This window comes from Fragaria vesca, linkage group LG7 (genome assembly GCF_000184155.1).
Source record: "Fragaria vesca subsp. vesca linkage group LG7, FraVesHawaii_1.0, whole genome shotgun sequence".
In the NCBI taxonomy this organism is placed as follows: Eukaryota; Viridiplantae; Streptophyta; class Magnoliopsida; order Rosales; family Rosaceae; genus Fragaria; species Fragaria vesca.
This window is the reverse complement of record NC_020497.1, coordinates 15,682,367-15,702,565: the sequence shown is the minus strand read 5'-3', so window position 1 is coordinate 15,702,565 and position 20,199 is coordinate 15,682,367. Positions and strand designations below refer to the sequence as shown.

General features: G+C 38.8%; 3 protein-coding genes across 3 annotated transcripts; all 3 read left to right on the top strand.

Moving 5' to 3' along the window:
* Positions 1–953: 953 nt before the first annotated feature.
* LOC101309092 lies at positions 954–4,100 on the top strand. Its single transcript, XM_004307376.1, has 7 exons — positions 954–1,363; positions 1,516–1,627; positions 2,603–2,762; positions 2,919–3,067; positions 3,152–3,303; positions 3,553–3,667; positions 3,765–4,100. The coding sequence occupies exons 1-7, from the start codon at positions 969–971 to the stop codon at positions 3,903–3,905; spliced, it is 1,224 nt and encodes a 407-aa protein (XP_004307424.1). The 5' UTR covers positions 954–968; the 3' UTR covers positions 3,906–4,100.
* A 1,236-nt stretch (positions 4,101–5,336) lies between these two features.
* On the top strand, positions 5,337–7,445 carry LOC101305418 (nitrate excretion transporter 1-like). The gene is made up of 4 exons (XM_004308766.1): positions 5,337–5,466; positions 5,608–5,825; positions 5,988–6,535; positions 6,629–7,445. Exons 1-4 carry the CDS (start codon positions 5,337–5,339, stop codon positions 7,443–7,445), a joined length of 1,713 nt encoding a protein of 570 aa, XP_004308814.1.
* A 2,998-nt stretch (positions 7,446–10,443) lies between these two features.
* LOC101305121 (probable nitrate excretion transporter 2-like) lies at positions 10,444–13,170 on the top strand. Its single transcript, XM_004308765.1, has 4 exons — positions 10,444–10,783; positions 10,935–11,643; positions 12,178–12,589; positions 13,045–13,170. Exons 1-4 carry the CDS (start codon positions 10,444–10,446, stop codon positions 13,168–13,170), a joined length of 1,587 nt encoding a protein of 528 aa, XP_004308813.1.
* Positions 13,171–20,199: the final 7,029 nt, after the last annotated feature.

Sequence of the window (20,199 nt, the reverse complement as noted above, 5' to 3'; positions counted from 1 at the left end):
TTGGTGCGGACGTCCGCACCTGATCAGCATTGTGTGTGTGTGTGTGTGTGTGTGTGTGTGTGTGTGTGTGTGTGTGTGTGTGTGTATATAGAGTCCCCTTCCAGAGACGGATCCCTCTTTGAAATTAAAGTGCGGGACTCCTTATTTCGCTCATTTTCAGGTTGTATTCCCACATCTCAACCATACAATGTCTAAAACACAGTGTGTAGATCATTCCTGCAAAATTTCATCAAATTTGAAGATCATTTGAGCTTTCGTAATCGTAATTTACACGAACGGTTCTGTTTGGACAACTTTTGTTCTGTTGATTTATTTAATCTAATTCGATACCCAAATGATCTTCAAAGAAGGATCCCTCTCTAGAAGGGGACTATATATATATATAAAACAAGTTTTCTTCTAAGGGCATGCTTAATTACTTAGAATTGAATGGAATGATTACGGATGATTAAATTCATTAGTTTAGTAACACATCAAGGTATCAGAATGATTATGGATACAAATATTCATGTGTATGATTGCAACCCAGCCATCCCCGGCAGGGAAACAACATCAGTGCATCTCCTCCAAGCACGGGCCTCCAAGCACAGTGCATTTCTATACCCACTCAACCCGACAGAGTAGCGTGATCAAACGCGTCAATTGATTTTAAGCCAACCAACAAGAGAAACGTTATACCCATTAAAAACACTCTTTTAACAAATTTTGTTAGTCCTAAGTTTTAACAGTTCGTGATCAACACATGATTGTTATAACTCAACAAAACAAAAATTGGTATGGAACGGCTCATATCTTTCCAAAAGAAACAAAAATTGATTCATCATTAATACTGGATTCTTGCTGCACAAGTTAGGAAAACAAAAAAAAACAAAAAAAATTAAATTAATTAAAACCTTATATTATTATATAAATAAACAAAAAAAGAAGAGCTCACTCTTCTTCTCTCTCTGTAAAACCCAAAACCCAAAATGCGGCGCGCCATAGACGCCCACCTCAAGGCCATGCGCCTCCTTCATCCGCTCTCTCCCTTCTCCTCTACTCCTTCTTCTCCTTCTCTCTTTTCCGTCCGTACATTTCTAACCCTAACCCACCCTCGCGCCGTTCCCAATTCCGTCTCCAAAACCCTAATCTTCCACTCAATTTCCACTCCTTCTCACTCGAGCTTCAGCAGCCGCGAAATTGGGCCGATCAGTAGTCTTGGGCTGTTTTCGATACGGTGCGTTTCGACGACGGCGTCGCCGGAGGGCGCGTTGGACTGGAACGAGCCGGTGTCGTGTTCGGAGGTCGGCGAGGGCAGTATGGGAAGTGTTGATAAAGATGCTAAGCCCAATGTTCCGGTCAGAGCTTACTTCTTTTCCACTAGGTTTGTGATTTTGGGTCTTCAAAGTTGGGAGCTTTTTTGTTGTTTGTGTTTGGGAGTTGAAAAATGTGCTGAATTTTAGTAGTAATGAAATTGATTTTGGTTAAGTTGGTGGTTGTGGTTTGGTGATTTTGTATGTGTTTGTTGAAATGTAGTGTGGATTTGAGAAGCTTGGTGGAGCAGAACAGGGTGAATTTCATCCCACCCACGTCGAGAATGACCAACTATGTTGTGTTTAAATTCGGGGAGCTAAACAAGTCTAACAATGTAAGTTTTCCATCGTTTTGGCTATGTTTAAGTAGAGCTATTTGGTTGTTTTTAAGGATAGAACATGTTTGTGTGTACTTTATTTTAGTTGGAGAATGCTGTATGGCATAACATGTATATGTAGACTCGCTAAGCTTTTGAATAAGATGGGACATGAAGAGGTTTTGAACATTGTGTGGTTGACTCGTATTATCAATATGAATGGAATGGCTTATTAATCATTCTGTGAAGAGAGAGGTTGTTCATTGTAGCTAAAGTTACTCTTGGACATTGTTTGCGCATCATTTAGGCTTCTTATAGGCAGAAGGATGTTGGTTTGTGTATCCTTTTGCAGCTTGTTTTCATGGTTGCCTCCATGTTTTTTGTGAACTAGTTGTACCCTGTTTTCTTTCTCTTCTAAATAAAAACTTGTAACTTTTCAAAAAATGTGCAGCTTCTGATGGACTATTAGGTTGTTCCTCTTACTCTTTACCTGCGAGTTATGCACTTCTTAAAGAACCACTTTAGCTCATTTGTAATTCGTTGATACTTATTAGCTCCATGACACAAGTATAATGTGAACTAGTACTCTCTCTAAGACAATGACTGCTCTATTAGTTTGAAACTATAACATTGTTTAACCACTAAAACCCAAATCACCACAGCTATTGGTAAAAATAAAATTTTATCTTGAAGAACCAGCCAAGCCAACCTAACTAAGCAGTAAAGGTGTACTGCCTTGTTGTCCTTGCACTGTGTTGAAAATTTAGCAAGATTTTGTTTGTCAAGATTGTTAAAGGTCAAAACCCTTTTTTGCCTAATAGGTTGATTTTAATTCTTTTGTCTTAATAAAAGGAAATGTAATACTTCTAGTCATCTGGTATCTTTGTTAGTATAATTACTTCTGTAGTGCCTTGTATCTACTTGCTCTCTTGCACCCGAACTTTACTTTCTGTATGCTTGTAAATAATAAGTTGAATGCATTCTTTGTTTCAGGCATTGGGTCCTAGTTTAAGTGGGAGTGACTGTTGCTACATGGTAGTTTTCCAATATGGGTCCATTGTCTTGTTTAATGTTCGTGAACATGAGATTGATGGGTACTTGAAAATCGTGGAAAAACATGCATCTGGATTGCTACCTGAGATGAGAAAGGACGGTGAGGTTCTATGAATATATTCGTTAACATGAATGTTGTTAATAGTGTACTGAAATGTTTGACTTTTAGCTTATTAATCTTTCCTCTCTGTTTATAATTTCAACTAAGTAAGCTTTTAGGAGTTGTGATATCTGAACCTTTTTTCTCTAAAATCAGAGTATGAGGTGAGAGAGAAGCCAGATTTAGACACATGGATGGAAGGCGGATTGGATTACATAATGTTGCAGCACTTGAATACTGATGGAATTCGTACCATTGGTAGTGTTCTCGGTCAAAGTATTGCACTAGATTACTATGTTCGCCAGGTATTTCCATATAAACTTGCGAAGTTCAACTATGTGAAAACATTTCTCATTGATTCAGGCTTAGAAGTTTGTTTGTTTTTTTAGGTTGATGGAATGGTTGCCGAGTTTACTGACATCAATCGTGAAATGGAAACTACTGGAAAATTTAAGATGAAGAGGAAGAAACTTTTTCAGCTAGTGGGGAAAGCAAATTCTAATCTTGCTGATGTGATTCTTAAACTTGGACTTTTTGAGAGGTAATATATGAACTTAATGGTATTCATCTCCACTAGACACTGCCATGGCTGTAGTGAATCAACTTTTGTCACAGTTAATACTTAGCTTTACCAAGCAGCATTTTATCTACATTTATTTCAACATTCAGTTGTGCGGGGATCTCTATCATAAAACGGATACATTTCAATAAAAGACAAAATCTATGTTAGCGAGGTTATTTGACATGCTGTGTGTTTGATCTAACTCATGATGAATTGATTGATTTACAGATCAGACATTGCCTGGAAGGATGCCAAATATGCTCAGATTTGGGAATACCTCAGGGATGAATTTGAATTAACTCAGAGATTTGCAAGTCTTGATTTTAAGTTGAAGTTTGTGGAGGTACAAGAAACTTGATGCTCTCTACTTGTTACCAAAATCTGAAGAATTGTTTTTCAACTGATAAAGATGTGGTGACATTCTGTTGTTTCCTTTGCAGCACAATATTCGCTTTCTTCAGGAAATTCTTCAAAACAGGAAATCAGATTTTTTGGAATGGCTCATCATTGCACTAATAGGTGCTGAGATTATGCTCTCTCTTTATGACATTCTCCACAGATCAGCAATCGCATCTCTTTAGCACTGAAGTTGTGTGAGTGATGCACGAAGTCAAACATGCCCTTGTTGAACTGTCCTAGTCTTTGTAAATCTTACAGTATACCTCAAATTTGTTGCGGTTTACACTTGATTTTACCAGTTCAATGTGTATAATTGAGTTGGTCTTATGATTAAGATGATTGCTGATCTTATGATAGCATTATACTCGTGTCATTGTGTAATTATTTTCCTTGTAGTGTGGTAAATCATGCAATCATCTCTGTTACTGTGGAAGAGGTTACCAGATCACATAGTTGAAACTTGAAAGGAAAATAGGATAAAAAAACCAAGTTGATCTCGTAAGTACATATCATTAGGTTTTCGTTTGTTTCTGTTCCTTGTTCGGGTTTTTCTGCGTTGTATTTCTTCCTCGTTTTGATATATTTTTTAGTTCGACAAAGAACTCATGCGACACTTGGCTCCTCCCTTCCCAAGCTCAGACGTTGAGGACAATGTGATGGAGAATTTGGTAGCTGTGACCAAAACTACGAAACCTGAAACATATGATAACAAACACCAAATAGGTACACAAGAAGATTGGAATTGAAGTGATCAAAACATGATGCCAGAAATTTTCAACCCTCGGTTGTTGGTATTAACACGTTTGAGACATTGGATTTGGAGGTGACAAACTGAAGTGCTTCCTTTTATTTCCACTGTACTTTGATGCCTTTCAACAGTACTCCACATCCAGATCAAGGAGATTACAACTACTCTGATCCTTCCTCTTTTCTTTACCTCTGGTTCCTATTCAATAGAGACAGATGATGATAGACTGATGCATGTGTGACGTTATATACTAGAGTATAATTAGTACTCAAACATGCTTTCTACGATGCTTTTTGCGGTTTTATATGCAATGTACGTCTTCCATACATATAATTTCGACACTTGAAAGTATTAGAGTTGTTGTTTAGTTCAATTTGGTGTAGTACGTGGCATTAGTGTGTTTAGCTTGTAAGTGTTGAGAAAAAAGAGTGCATTTGGGGTTGGATATATCCCTTGATCTTGAACCTAGGCCAGTTGAGATGATTTTGTTCTTCATTGCTCTCTTCATGCGCTTCTGCATACGCACATACCATGTATGACAGCAAAGTCAAGCTTCCTCCCTAGCCTGTTTCATATGCTCATTCCTCTCCCACCATTCAACATTCAACTAGCTAGCCAGCCTTCCTTTACCGCCTTCCTTTACGTTTGTAGGGTCACCAAAGGAATAGTAAAAATGTGTTCCTAACGTCCTAGCACTAAATGGATTAATTTACTCTCTCCAACTAAGTAGCTAGGGACTGACCCAACACTAAATGGAGTGGTCCTGATTTGAGCTCACCGACGATTTTGCATATATATACGTAGATCTTCAGTGTGACAGATAAAGAGAGAAAGATACAGAAATCAGTAGAGAGAAAAGGAGAGAATGGAAGTTGAAGGGAAGCTCTCTATTCACTCCACATCCAAAGAAGAAAAAGGAGAAGTTATTCATAAGGTATGCGATGAGAATGAGGACTCTCAAGGAGGCAGCTGGACTACCTTTCCCTTTGTTATTGGTTAGTCAAGCCCCTCTATTTTCTTGGCTCAACTTAATTATTTCCATTTCTTTGGTGTTAATCATGCACATACTCGATCGTTTACGCTTCTCACATGAATGACATGATCGATATTATTGGTCATGTTTTGTTGAATCACAGCAACTGTGCTGGGTCTCACAGTAGCAGCCGGCGGGTGGGGAGCTAATTTGATAGTGTTTCTGATAACAAAATTCAATGTGAAGACCATAACCGCAACAAAGATCAATAACATCATCCTTGGTACCAACAATCTCTTCCCCATTGCCGGAGCCTTCATCGCCGATTCATTCTTCACCACCTTTTCCGTCGTCGGTGCCTTTTCCTTCATTTCTTTACTGGTACGTATTTGATCGTAACTACAGCGCTTATGTATTGTTTACCGTATTATAAATTTATAAACAACATATTCGAAACCACTCCATCACTTGTGAAGTTTTATAAATTCCATATACATGTATAGTAAAATGTAGAGCAAACGAAGTCATTTTCTTCATCATCAGGGTGTGATCATGTTGACACTAATAGCGACTATCCCTTCCTTGAGGCCCTCACCATGTCCAATTGGCTCACTTATTACATGTCAAGCTCCATCAAAGCTTCAATACTCAGCCCTATATGTTGCATTATCACTAGCTTCGCTAGGACTTGGAGGCACCCGCTTCACAATTGCAACAATGGGAGCAGACCAATTCAACAATCCGACCGATCAAGGGGTTTTCTTTAATTGGTATTTTGTGGCATTGTATATGGCCATTGTCTTTAGCGGCACTGCCATCGTATATATTCAAGACAACGTGGGATGGGGATTAGGGTTTGGAATTTGCTGCATTGCAAATGGTATTGGATTAGGGGTGTTCTCATTGGGGAAACGATTTTATAAGCAAGTAAAACCAAAGGGGAGTCCATTCTTGAGCATAGCACGAGTATTGGTTGCAGCAGTTCGAAAGCGCAAGATGTCATCACGAACTTCAACAGAACCTGATTACTATTATGGCGCAGGAGCAAATGCGAATGCGATGACTGACAATCCACCAACTACAAGTTTGAGGTATGATATTAATCTCTATCGATCATATTCTAAGACATAAAGATTAAACTAGTTAATTAGTTGTATTTATTTAGTGAAATTCTTTCCATGCAGTTTTCTGAACTGTGCGGCCTTGAAAATTGAAGATGACAAACAATTTGAAGGCTCGTATGGAAACCCATGGGGGCTATGCACTGTTGAAGAAGTGGAAGACCTCAAAACCGTAATTAAGATCATGCCATTGTGGTCTACTGGCATCTTCGTAAGCACTCCAATAGCCATTATCTGCAGCCTTACTATACTTCAAGCCCTAACCATGGATAGACACCTTGGTCCACACTTCGAAATCCCTGCTGCTACATTTCTGGTGTTCACCCTTTTCTCCACAGCCATCTGCATCTTTATAATCGACCGCTTCATACTCCTCAAGTACAAGAATCTCACTGGACAAACTTTAACATCAATTCAGCGAATAGGAATCGGTCACATTATCAACATTATGTCCTTTGCTGGGGCTGCCCTAGTAGAAAGAAGACGACTTGGAGTGGTTAGAGCACATAGCCTCATGAACCAACCAGGTTCAGAGGTGCCCATGTCCGCCCTTTGGCTTGTGGCGCCATTATCTGTTTTGGGACTCGCTGAGTCATTTCATTTCCCGGGACAAGTTTCATTGTGCTATCAAGAATTTCCAAAATCATTGAGAAGTACATCCACTGCTATGATCTCATTGTTACTTGGGATCGGGTATTATCTTTGCACTGCAGTCACTGATTTGGTAGACAAGACTACGAATTGGTTGCCGGATGATATAAATCAAGGGCGGTTGGATAATGTATATTGGATGTTGGTGGTGATCGGGGTTGTGAATTTTGGTTACTACATGACTTGTGCCAAGGTCTTTGTGTCCCAAAACCAAAATGTTGTGAAATAAAATTCTACTGTCATATGTAGGTCTCAACGTTTGCTTGTTAAAGAATACAAAATGTTATTCCATCACGAAATTCAAAATAAAATGAGAGTATATTGATGATGTTGAAAATAGTACATGAGTATGAGACACATCTACAAATTAAGCCTCTAGTCAAGTCGAGCTGTTAGGAAATGGCGTGGAATTCTCCTGTTCATCGTAGGAGTACTTATGAATCAGATGAGCAGCACGTGTTTGGCTAATTAGGGTTAACTAGTACTAATGTATTAATTAGGGTTTCTATTCCTTAGGTCTCTACCTGAGTAACACATGTCTTGTGATAAGGCTATAAATATCATGTTGTACTCAATTGGGAAATATCATTGAATATCAAACTCTATTCTTCTTGCATGTTCTTCTTCTTCTTCTTATCTTCTTCTTCTTAGGGTTTACACCCTAATTAACAATTGGTATCAACAGCCTTGCCGATCAGGGTGAAAAATTGAAGGACTCAGGAAAGCCCCCAACGTCGGATGCGCCATCAGTTTCCGTTGTAGGTGTAGATATTTTTGGTATTACTCACCATTAGCTCATGTGTAGGTTCTTTGGTATTACTTCTTACCGGGCAAACTAATAAAGAGGGCGTTTCCCCGATCATTCCACTGGTTTCTGTTGTCATTTTTGCTTTTCTAGTGGCGCTTTTCCCAGATCAATCTTTGTCACTGAGGTGACGTTTCATCAATCTGGCAAAGTGGGCAATAAACATCACTCCTGAGCTGCATTTACAAGAACCCTAGTCAGGTACTCCCTTTGTTTTTTTTTTTTGGTCGTGAGGTACTCCCTTGGGTTATGATGACAAAATTGATTTCAACCCTCAATTTTAGGTTACCACGAGCGTTAATGGATTTAAAGGTGCATATATCATATATGGGGCATTATTCCTCTTTTTCTTATTTACGACTTTACCAGCCTGTAATATCAGCACGTACATTATTCATGAATTGTGCGTCTTAATTATAGAAAAAATGAAATGGGAAGGCAAATTAGAGTATACCAATGATGATAGACTGGTGTAGGTGTGACGATATTACTGCACATTTTGATTAGTAGTTAAACATACATGTGATATGTGCATGATTTTTTTTAGTAGCAACACCCTCATGATCGATAAAATGGTTGTACGTAGTTAAATATAAACAAAACGATCAGGCCATCAGGAGAAAGCTTCTCAATTATAGAGCACTATATATATCTTGACTAAGTGGAATCAAGATATGAGCTTGCTTAACATACACCTTTTTGTTTATCTTATTGAAAATTAAAAGGTATAGTTGATTAGATTTGTTTGTAGTAAAAGTGGGTGCCAAATTAAAATAAACTAACAGAATTAAAATGCACGCTACTGTAGTATATTGCAGGTTAATTGGTATGGTTTTCTCTCTTCGGTGAATTTTGCAATGCACGTCTTCTATAAATATTGAAGCTACAATGGTTAGTTTGCATCATATGTATGCTCAGTGTGAGAGAGAACTATAGAGAGAGAAAGACAAAATGGAAGTTGAAAGGAAGCTCTCTACCAAGTCCCCATCCAAAGAAGAAGAAGGAGAAGTTCATATTGTTGGCAATGAGAATGAAGATTCCAAAGGAGGAGGCTGGACAACATTTCCCTTTGTTATTGGTTGGTTAATTAATCGCCTCTTATCTTCTTGCTCAACTTAACTCGATTAATTTTCTTTTAATTCTTCCTTAATTTGGTGTTAATCACATATACTTGGTTACATTTCTCATGATATTGTTCATGTTTTCTCGAAGCACAGCAACTGTGCTGGGTCTCTCATTAGCGGCCGGTGGGTGGGCGTCGAATTTGATTGTGTTTCTGATAACAAAATTCAGTGTGAAGACAATAACCGCTACAAAGATCAATAACATCATCCTTGGTACCAACAGTCTCTTCCCCATCGCCGGAGCCTTCATTGCCGATTCCTTCTTCACCTCCATCTCCGTTGTCAGCATCTTTTCCTTCATTTCTTTACTGGTAATCAGTCGCGATTCACTTCACTATCTGATGTACTATGTCGTGAGATTGTGTATGTCAATATCAGTTCTCTACAGAAATTTCCTCCCATATATTGAAAAAAGCAACTGATCTGATCTTACATCATTTATAACTAGCCTCTTGACCCGCACGTGTCAATTTGCTCTTCTTCACTTTTTTTCTTTCTTTTTTTTGTTTTCTTAATTTCAATTTACTGGTTTAACCGATCACTCTCATCTCTCCCACTTTTTTCTCCCTAAAAAAAGGATTGAAATTTAAAAAACAAAAAAACTGACAATTGAGTTGTCAATTCTACTCATGGTTTCTTAAATTCTTAAATTTGAACATTTAATCAATCAAGGGCATTATAGGTAGTTCAAAAATTTAACCATTCCTAAACTCCTTCTGGCTTGATTAATAGAGATAGATAATATTCGTAATTACTCCATCACTTAGGTTTCTGTTTATTTATCTTTACTATTAGAAAGCCAGTGGCTTTGAATTGGTGTCTTTAGTGAAGCCTTTTTTTCAATTGGCCAAAAAACCAAGGTAGCAGAAAATTCTCAAACAATAAAAATAATAGTTACTATGGGTTTAACTGTAAAACACCACTGAAATAAGGAGAAAAAAAAGTATGTGGTAGTTTTATCCCACCTTTTGGGGAGCAGTTATCTACAAAAAGATAGGATTAACAGATTCATCCCACATAAAGTGGAGTAGTTCAAGTACACTTTCTTCCATTTTTTGATCCCCGTGCAGATGCACGGGTAAGAGGCTAGTTATAAGTATAGTAACTTAAATCTTCATCATCAGGGTATGATCATGCTGACCATAATAGCAACTATCCCTTCCTTGATGCCTTCACCGTGTTCAATTGGCTCACTTATTACATGTCAAGCTCCATCAAAGTTTCAATACTCGGTCCTATATGCTGCATTATCACTAGCTTCACTAGGACTTGGAGGCACCCGCTTTACAATCGCAACCATGGGAGCAGAGCAATTCAACGATCTCAACGATCAAGGGATTTTCTTCAATTGGTATTTTCTAGCTTTGTATGTGGCCAATATCTTCAGCTTCACAGCCATCATCTATATTCAGGACAATGTGGGTTGGGGATTAGGGTTCGGAATATGTTGCATAGCAAATGGTGTTGGATTGGTGGTGTTCTTGTTGGGGAAACGATTTTATAAGAAAGTTAAACCAAAGGGTAGCCCATTCTTAAGCATAGCAAGAGTACTGGTTGCAGCAATATGGAAGAGGAAGATGTCATCAGCAAATTCAACAGAGAATGATTATTATTATGAAGCAGGTGTCTTGGCTGACAGTGCTCCACCAACCAAAAGTTTCAGGTCTGATAAAATTATACTTAATTATCAGTTAATTAGTTGATCATATTCTAAAAAGTCGTATTAATATTTATGCAAAAATTTGGTTTCTTTGGCACATTTCAAAATAGACAAATTCTTTTCTTTCAGATTTCCTCAACTGTGCAGCCTTGAAAATTGAACAAGTGAAACAATTTGAAGGCTCACATGGAAATTCATGGACGCTATGCACTGTGAGAGAAGTGGAAGACCTCAAAGCCCTAATAAAGATCATGCCACTGTGGTCTACTGGCATCTTCCTAAGCACTCCAATAGGCATTTTCAGCAGTCTTACTGTACTCCAAGCCCTAACCATGGATAGACACCTTGGTCCACACTTCAAAATCCCTGCTGCTTCAATCATAGTGTTCAACCTTTTAGCCACAGCCATCTCCATCTTCATAATTGACCGCTTCATACTCCGCAAGTACAAGAACCTCACTGGACGAACTCTAACACCAATCAAACAAATAGGGACTGGACATATTATTAACATTATAGCCCTAATTGCGTCTGCATTAATTGAAAGGAAACGACTTGGAGTGGTAAGAGCACATAGCCTCATGAATCAACCTGGTTCAGTGGTGCCAATGTCCGCCTTTTGGCTTGTGGCGCAACTGTCGCTTATCGGAATCGCTGAGGGATTTCATTTCCCAGGACAAGTTTCATTATGCTATCAAGAATTTCCAAAATCATTGAGAAGTACCTCCACTGCTATGATCTCATTGTTGATTGGAATAGGATATTATCTTAGCACTGCAGTCACTGATTTGGTAGACAGGACCACGAATTGGCTACCAGATGATATAAATCAAGGAAGGTTGGATAATGTGTTTTGGATGTTGGTAGTGATTTGTGTGGTGAATTTTGGTTACTTCATAACTTGTGCTAAGTTCTTTGTATATCAAAACCAAAATGTTGGGAAATAAATTTGTAATGATATATCAAAGTTGCAATATTGAAGGTCACTACTTAAGATTCAGGTGCGCGGTCCGATGGATTCCATATATGTAGGACAAAGGTAAATTCTTTAATAAGTAGTGACCTTCAATTAGCTTTAAAGCTAATCATCAATAAGGCCAATCTCCTCAATAATATATAGTTTAGTTATGTGATCTTAAGGAAAGGAAATGAGTATTACAAATGGTAGAAAATAATACAAATGTATATTTATTCATGAATACGGAAAGGAAATGGATACAAACATCCGAAACAACATATATATCGGATTATTATTCAACAGAAAAACCAACAACAACAATACCGAATCAACAATGTTTTCCACACGAACAAAAGAACAAATTGAAAAGAACGATAATAATAGTAGTAGTATTTATTAGTAACACTCATGCAGCCTTGGCCCTTATGGTGAAGTTGTTGGAGCCTTGTCGCCCTTGTGCACGTACTTCCTCGCCCAAACATGCTTGCCTCTGATAGTGAATTTGGCCTTATTGGTGTTGTTCTGGGAGAGGCACTTGAAACGGCTCACGGACTCCGTCAGGATTCTATACAATGCCAATCCTCAGCTTCTTTTCGGACCCAACAAGACTTTGGTTCCATTACCATCACTGGCGGCTGATTCTCTTTTGCTTCAGTCAAGGGTTGGTGATCTTGTTAATGATTCGATGAACAAAGTGCTGCCGGTTGCTTTGGAGGGGAGGAGTGACGGGGAGGAGCTGTCGATTACTACTTTGGTTAGTGGCAATTTGGGGAGATTGGGTGAGAGTGGGGACTTGGAGCTTGACAGAAATGGTGAGGCTCTTGATGTGAGCATTTTTTGGGATTTATGTGCCGCCTGTGTTTGGTGTCAGAGGAAACGGTGCGCAGTTGGCTGTGGTGGGTCGTGGGAGAGATGTCGCTGCTGCTATGTACTCAGATTATTGAAGGCAGCGTGTCAAACTTCTTTGTGGTCTGCCGAAAGGTGAGAGTTCTAGGTTTAGAAATTTTGAGCTATTTTGGGTTGACTAAGTTTGAAGGGACTAAAAGGAGCCTTATTTGTTAGTCTTTTGTTGGTATGTGAATGACCAAGTTGTATGTCTTATCAGTTATTCCCTGTTATAGCTGAATATTGGGTAACAATGAAGGTTTTTTCAGTTAACCAATGAAGCTAATGTGTTGATTGGTCCAAGTATTATGTTTTCTGTTATAAATTAGTCCTAGACTCATAGCTATATATAGATATCTGCTTAGCTAATGCAAAACAACATAGGGTTTTTCTCAGGAAGACAATGAAGCTAAGGAGCAAACTATCGACTGTTTTGAAGTACAGACAGCTCCTATTAGTGATGGTGTCCTACCAGGAATTATACGCCAACTAGTCATTGAGCAAGCGCTCTCTTACTGTTGAATGCTTGTTTTGGTTCTTTTTCTCTATTTATGTGCTGTATAGGTAGAATGGTATTAGAAGTAGGGCAAAAAAAAAAAAAAATTCTCCAGTACATATGTTAAAAACGTTTTATTAATAACTCACACACCCTACATATGTCCGTGAGGTTTGAACCCGTGACCTCAAAGTTGTCAGTTAAACACCTTAACCAACCAAGCCATGGCTCACCTTCTCCAGTACATATGTTATTGCCATGAGAGTTTGTTTGCCGGCATCTGATTTTAACATATAGAGTAAGTCGACTTCCTGTTAGAGAGATTTTCAAATTATAAAGTAAACAGAAAAATTATGAAATGATGGATGTACAGAACCAAGAGGCATGTATATGTTGAAAAGGCATATCAGTATGTAATGAAAAGGCATATCAGTTGATATTGTATATGACTGTTGGCAATTGTAAATAACTCTTGCTGAAGAGTTTTAAAACAAAATGAAAAGGTATGTCAATATTCTGGAAAGGCACGATTATTCCTATATATAGGAATAAGTTCTTCTGTATATGCTCATATCAGGAAACCTGTTTCTCTCTTCTCAAACCTCCATCTATATTTTCTTAACACTAGCAAAAATCTAGAAACTATAAAACTGCAGATATAGTTTCTAGCAACCTTGAGTTTCTTGTAAACCTTTAATCGAGTGTAAGGTTGATCTTTGTGAGTGCAAAACGAAGAACAACAATAGCAAGTGCTAGGCTTCATTGTATCCTAAAGGCTTATTTGATCCAACCCCTTTGCACACTAGTTGTGGGGCAAATAAAGTCTAAAGGACAGCATAAATACTTACGTGCCTTTGAAACAGTTTTTCCTTCATCAGCCATAACCACAAACACAACTATATCAACACTTCCTCTAGTGTTCACAGTTTGTGTTCACTGGTTGAAGTGGTTCCTGAACTGGGAATGCGTTTTACTCATCCATTTACGGGGTGAATGGATGGGGAAGTCTGATTAGGGTATCAAGGAGTGAGTTGGATGGTCGAAGTCGTTCCTTTAAAACTAGGTGCTGAGGTTTGTTCTTAGGAATTATATATGATATCACCTTCCTTTATGTGGTCAGCAAGGTGAATGAAATATGTTACACCCTGAAAGGTATGCCCTGTAGAGTTATTGAACTCTTATGGGTAAACTTGGAGGATTCTGAGTAGTAATACTAATTAGGTTTGACTGTATTGAATTCACTTTCTCTGAATGTGTTAGGATCTGTTAGGTTATTGCAACTTCTTGTAATTTTTGCAGAGTATGCTTGAGCAAGGGAATCCCCTTTCGAGAAGTTGCACCACTGTGGTCAGAGTATGAATTTTGGGAAGAGGCATTCATTACAAGTAAATCTCTAATTTCCTTATTCAGTTCCATGCAATACCTTGTTAAGTCAACACGCATTTTTTTCTCGGGGATGAGTATATTTTCACTGTATTAAGGTCTGGTTCTACTGTCGTTAGTAGTTGAAATATGGTTATGTGCTCATGTTACTAAAATCTGCATTATTTTTGTTAAAAAGAAAAAAATAATAGGTTTTTTAGCCAATTTGCTACCTTAACTTTCATTAGGGTGTCAATTTGCTACCCTACATTTTTTCTCTGCCATTTTCCTACCCTAATTTTCACAAATTAACCGAATTGCTACCCAACTGTTAAATCAGTCATCTTTTGTTATGTTTTCCGTCAAGTGGTGTATTATGTGAGGGCATTTTTGTGATTTACCTGAAAACTGATATATCTATGGATGAGACCGGAAGCCATTGGTGGCGCTCAAAGAATGGAGAAGGCTTTTCGAGCGGCTGTGGACGGACGAGGACGCGGACAAGATCGAGCTGCTATATGGGTTTCCGATTGCTTATTCGAATTGGGGAAAGCAGAGAGAAGGGGTATTCCTCCATGGATGAATTTGGTTGTCAACCGAGCCCAATTCTCATCAACCGAAAGCAAGGTATATCTGATTGGTTTTCGAAATTTGCTGCCGAACCACCGGCGTCAGCTACCGAAGAATTAGTATGCCGAAATTCCGGTACGAGATCGGTATAGCGGAGGATTACCGAATAAGCAATCTGAAGATGAAACGCAAATCTGGTCTGAGAAGATGAAGATGCAGATCTGAGAAAGTACCCAATCTGTTGAATTAATGATGAAGGTGCAGATATTTGATGAAGATGCAGATCACAATGGTGATCTATCAAATGCAGTCTCCACTTCCTAATCCCCAATTTCTACAGTTTCTTTGATTTTGATTTTTTGATATTTTTGTTTGGTTGAGGTGAGAGATGTGATGAAGAAAGAAGAAGAATTACCAGTATTGTGCAAGGAACGAACTCCACTGCTCTCACAATCCCAAAAATTGAAGCAAATTACGAAAATAGCCTCATGTGCATAGTGGGTGTTGAGCTCTTGACGGAAAAGATAACTGAAATTGGTTTATTTGACTGTTAGGTAGCAATTCGGCTAATTATGAAAGTAAGGGTAGGAAAATGGTAGAGAAAAAAAATAGGGTAGCAAATTGACACCTTAGTGAAAGTTAGGGTAGCAAATTGGCTAAAAAGCCAAAATAATACTGCAATCTTAGCCAGTACATGACAGCATAAATGTTTTATGCGAACTTAACCAGTAAGAAAATTTTCTGTAAGGGTTCTAACTCAGTTGCAATTGTTTAAATGCACAAACCTTTTCAGCAATCATTAATTCCTTTTTTTTTTCCTGGTTCAACTTCTACATCTAACTGTGTCATTTTTTTTGAAATGGAGATGATCATTGGGCTGTCCTATCTTATTAAATTCTTCACTTCTGTTCGAGAAAGGGTGAATTCTACATATATATAGCATTGTCCAAAAGCCTTTGGTGATATGGCCTCAAGTGAGGCAAAATCAAATTAATCACCGTATTATAAAACAGGAAATTGTTATGCCATTTGATTTCATTATTGTAAATACCATTGAATATTTTTATGTTACAATTTAAATAATATATTGAATAATTTGTTGTTCCTACATCATACATCTGGATGCATTTTGCATACCAGATGCTTCTTCAAAACATCTCCAAGTAGTTTGTTTTGACTTTTATGCATCTATGTACTAGATTGTTATTATATTATTTTCTATCTTGATTTTACACTTGATTTTACCAGTTCAATGTGTATAATTGAGTTGGTCTTATGATTAAGATGATTGCTGATCTTATGATAGCATTATACTCGTGTCATTGTGTAATTATTTTACTTTTAGTGTGGTAAATCATGCAATCATCTCTGTTACTGTGGAAGAGGTTACCAGATCACATAATTGAAACTTGAAAGGAAAATAGGATATAAAAACCAAGTGTTGGGAAAAATAATATAATGGAAGTAACAACTCAAACCACACAAAGGATAAATATGCAAAGATGTAAAAGATAGAGGAAATGAAACACCAGATATAACGTGGTTCGGCAATGTGCCTACGTCCACGGGGCAGCAATAACAAGAACTTCCACTATGAAATAATGGGTACACGAGATACACAACTTCAAGAACACTACTTGAAGAAAACCCTCTCTCACACTTGTTTTGCTACCAACTACTCTACACTTTCAACTTGGAGTGAACACTCTTCTCTACTTGGAAGATGGATGTTTGAGATGGATGAGATCCTTGGAATGAGCAAATGACTCTCCTTTTATAGGCTAAGGAGGAATCATCTAGACCTCTCATTAGTGCTCTCCCAATAAATGGTACTTCATGAATTTTCCTGTAACTCATGCCTTGACTATAACTCCAAAACCATCCATGTTCTTTGTGTAACTCATGTAACGTTTGTGTAACTCATGTAACTTATGTAACTCATGAAACCTTTCATTACTATTTTATTTATTTTGGTCTGGATATTATAACAATCTCCCCCTCCAGACCAACCCGGGGAAATACGCGGCAAGACTTCTATTTGAAGTCCATCCCAGCGGACTTGCTGCAATACTCCAACTTCTGTTGTGGCACAACCTTAGTCAACATATCTGAAGTATTCTTGTTGGTGTGAATTTCCTCAACTGCAAAAACTTCTCTGACACTACATCTCGTATCCAATGATAACGTAGATCAATGTGCTTAGTGCGAGGGTGATAAACTGAATTTTTACTCAAGTGAATTGCACTCTGACAATCACAATACACCACATACCTTTCTTGCTTCACACCCAACTCCTGAATGAACCTTTGCAGCCATATCATTTCCTTGCCTGCTTCGTTTGCCGCTATGTACTCGGACTCAGTGGTGGATAAGGCAACACACTTCTGTAACTTGGACTGCCATGATACAGCTCTCCCAGAAGTGGACTTTCTGTTATCAAGGTCCCCAGCTAAATCTGCATCTGTGAAACCCTCCAAAACGGGTTCGGATCTACCAAAAGACAAGCAAAACTTTGAGGTGCCCCTCAAATATTTGAGTATCCACTTAACAGCGTCCCAATGCTCTCTGCCAGGGTTAGATAAATATCTACTAACAACTCTAACTGCATGAGCAATATCTGGACGAGTACATACCATGACATACATAAGACTATCAACAGCTGATGAGTAAGGGATACCTGCCATCTTGTCTTTCTCCTCTTGTGTAGTTGGGCATAATAATCTGCTTAACTTAAAGTGATTACCTAGAGGTGAGCTCACTGACTTGGCTTCTTTCATGTTGAACCTTTCAAGCACCCGTTCAACATACCTATCCTGTGACAACCATAATTTATTTGTCTTCCTATCACGGGTAATCTCCATGCCCAAAAACTGCTTAGCTGGACCTAAGTCTTTCATATCAAAAGACTTTGATAAATCTGCCTTCAACTTGCAGATCATAGAAACGTCTTGCCCCACTATCAACATATCATCAACATAAAGCAACAAAATTATAAATTTACCTCCAGTGAACCGTTGAATGTACACACATGGGTCTGCATCAGTTCTTTTGTATCCATGACCCACCATGAATGAGTCAAACTTCTTGTACCATTGCCTTAGCGCTTTCTTCAGTCCATACAAACTTTCTTTAGCTTGCAAACCATGTCGCTCCTTGCCCTCGACCTCAAACCTTCCGGTTGCTCCATGTATATTTCTTCCTCCAAATCACCATGTAGGAATGCCGTTTTTACATCTAACTGCTCCACCTCAAGATCCATGATAGCTGTCATGCCCAAAATAACTCTGATAGATGTCATTTTGACAACTGGTGAGAAGATCTCATCAAAATCTACTCCTTCCTTCTGCCCGAAACCTTTGACAACCAAGCGAGCTTTGAACTTTGTCAACTGTTCATTCTCGTCCCTTTTCAACTTGAACACCCATTTGTTTTTTAGTGCTTTTCTGCCTTTAGGAAGCTCCACCAACTCGTAGGTGCCATTTTTCAACAAGGACTCCATCTCAGACTTCATAGCTAATATCCACTTGTCGCCGTCTGCATGAGTCTTCGCCTCCTTAAAGCATTCAGGCTCTCCATCACCAGTCAACAGAATGTATTTGGAATATGGATTATCTCCATCACTGGTGAGCAAAATATATACCAAGTACCAGAAGGATACTTGGTACTTGGCTTCGGTACTCTATGAGATCTTCGAACTAGTGCTTGGGCATTTTCTTGTTGTTGTTCTTGATTAGGCTCTTCATGATCAGGCTCCCCCTGATCATGATCATCCTGAACCTGATTCTCCTGGTCATCATTTGCAGCACCTGTAGCTTCTGGTTCTGCCGTATCAGGGACGTCTTCATTAACCATTTCTTGAGGTTTGTTTGACTCTTCTTGGAGCGGAGACGAGTCATAAGTGAGGCGCTCTGCATTTTCTAGTATGTTCTTGTCAAAATTCGCAACAGTCTGATCCTCATGGAACACCACATCTCTGCTTCTGAATAACTTCTTGGTTATTGGATTCCACAACTGGTAGCCCATCTCTTCATTACCGTACCCAAGAAAGATGCACGGCACGACCTTGTCATCTAGCTTCAATCTTTTCTCCTTTGGAACATGTGCAAATGCTTTGCACCCAAATACCTTCAAGTGAGAATATGAAGCACTTCTACCGGTCCACACACTCTCTGGAGTCTCCAAGCCCAACAGTACACATGGTGTTCGGTTGATGAGGTAACAAGCGGTTGTCACTGCTGCGCCCCAAAACTCTTTCGCCAAGTTAGCCGTCTTTAGCATGCTTCTCACTTTTTCCAAGATGGTGCGGTTCATCCTCTCTGCTACACCATTATGTTGTGGGGTGCCAGGAACTGTATTTATGTGTCTAATGCCATACTTCGAACAATAACCTCTGAACTCGTTCGAAGTGTACTCTCCACCATTATCACTGCGGAGACACTTGAGGGTTCGTCCCGTCTCCCTCTCAACCATGGCATGGAACTCCTTGAAGGTTTGGATCACCTGGTCTTTTGATTTTAACAAATACACCCAAACCTTTCGTGAAGCATCATCGATAAAAGTGACAAAATATTTGCTATGACCTAGTGAATCAACTTCTATAGGACCACATACATCCGAGTGTACTAGGTCTAAAACATTCTCTTTCTTTGTAAATGTATTAGCAAAACTAACCTTATGTTGCTTACCAAATAAATAATGATCACAAGATTCAAGTGAGGTACCTTTGGGAAACGGAATAAGAGACTTCTTTGCCAGAACTTGCAATCCCTTCTCACTTACGTGGCCTAACCGCTTGTGCCATAGACTTGGAGAAGAGTCATCCATGACATTCAACTCCCCTTTGTATATCTTGCCATATGTCTTGTAGAGGGTGCAACACAACTTCCCTCTAGCCACCACTAGTGATCCTCTGGTAAGCCTCCACTTTTGATCTCCTCCGTGATGATGAAAACCTTCTCGATCAAGCACGCCGGTTGACATCAAATTGAGACATAGGCCCGGAACATGTCGAACATCTTTCAACATCAGCTTGTTGCCCAAATCGGTCTCAAAGCAGACATCTCCAATTCCTGCAATCTTGGAGTAGCCTTCATTGCCCATCTTTACAATCCCAAATTCACCAC

Excerpts from the sequence above, each read along its gene's own strand:
- LOC101305121 (XM_004308765.1), top strand. The coding sequence starts at position 10,444 with ATGGGAGCAGAGCAATTCAACGATCTCAACGATCAAGGGATTTTCTTC. Across the intron at positions 10,784-10,934 it reads AGCAGGTGTCTTGGCTGACA|ATTTCCTCAACTGTGCAGCC; the intron begins GTGCTCCACCAA and ends CTTTTCTTTCAG. Across the intron at positions 12,590-13,044 it reads GAAATGGTGAGGCTCTTGAT|GAAGACAATGAAGCTAAGGA; the intron begins GTGAGCATTTTT and ends GGTTTTTCTCAG.
- LOC101309092 (XM_004307376.1), top strand. The coding sequence starts at position 969 with ATGCGGCGCGCCATAGACGCCCACCTCAAGGCCATGCGCCTCCTTCAT. Across the intron at positions 1,628-2,602 it reads AGCTAAACAAGTCTAACAAT|GCATTGGGTCCTAGTTTAAG; the intron begins GTAAGTTTTCCA and ends TCTTTGTTTCAG. Across the intron at positions 3,304-3,552 it reads AAACTTGGACTTTTTGAGAG|ATCAGACATTGCCTGGAAGG; the intron begins GTAATATATGAA and ends ATTGATTTACAG.
- LOC101305418 (XM_004308766.1), top strand. The coding sequence starts at position 5,337 with ATGGAAGTTGAAGGGAAGCTCTCTATTCACTCCACATCCAAAGAAGAA. Across the intron at positions 5,467-5,607 it reads TACCTTTCCCTTTGTTATTG|CAACTGTGCTGGGTCTCACA; the intron begins GTTAGTCAAGCC and ends GTTGAATCACAG. Across the intron at positions 6,536-6,628 it reads CCACCAACTACAAGTTTGAG|TTTTCTGAACTGTGCGGCCT; the intron begins GTATGATATTAA and ends CTTTCCATGCAG.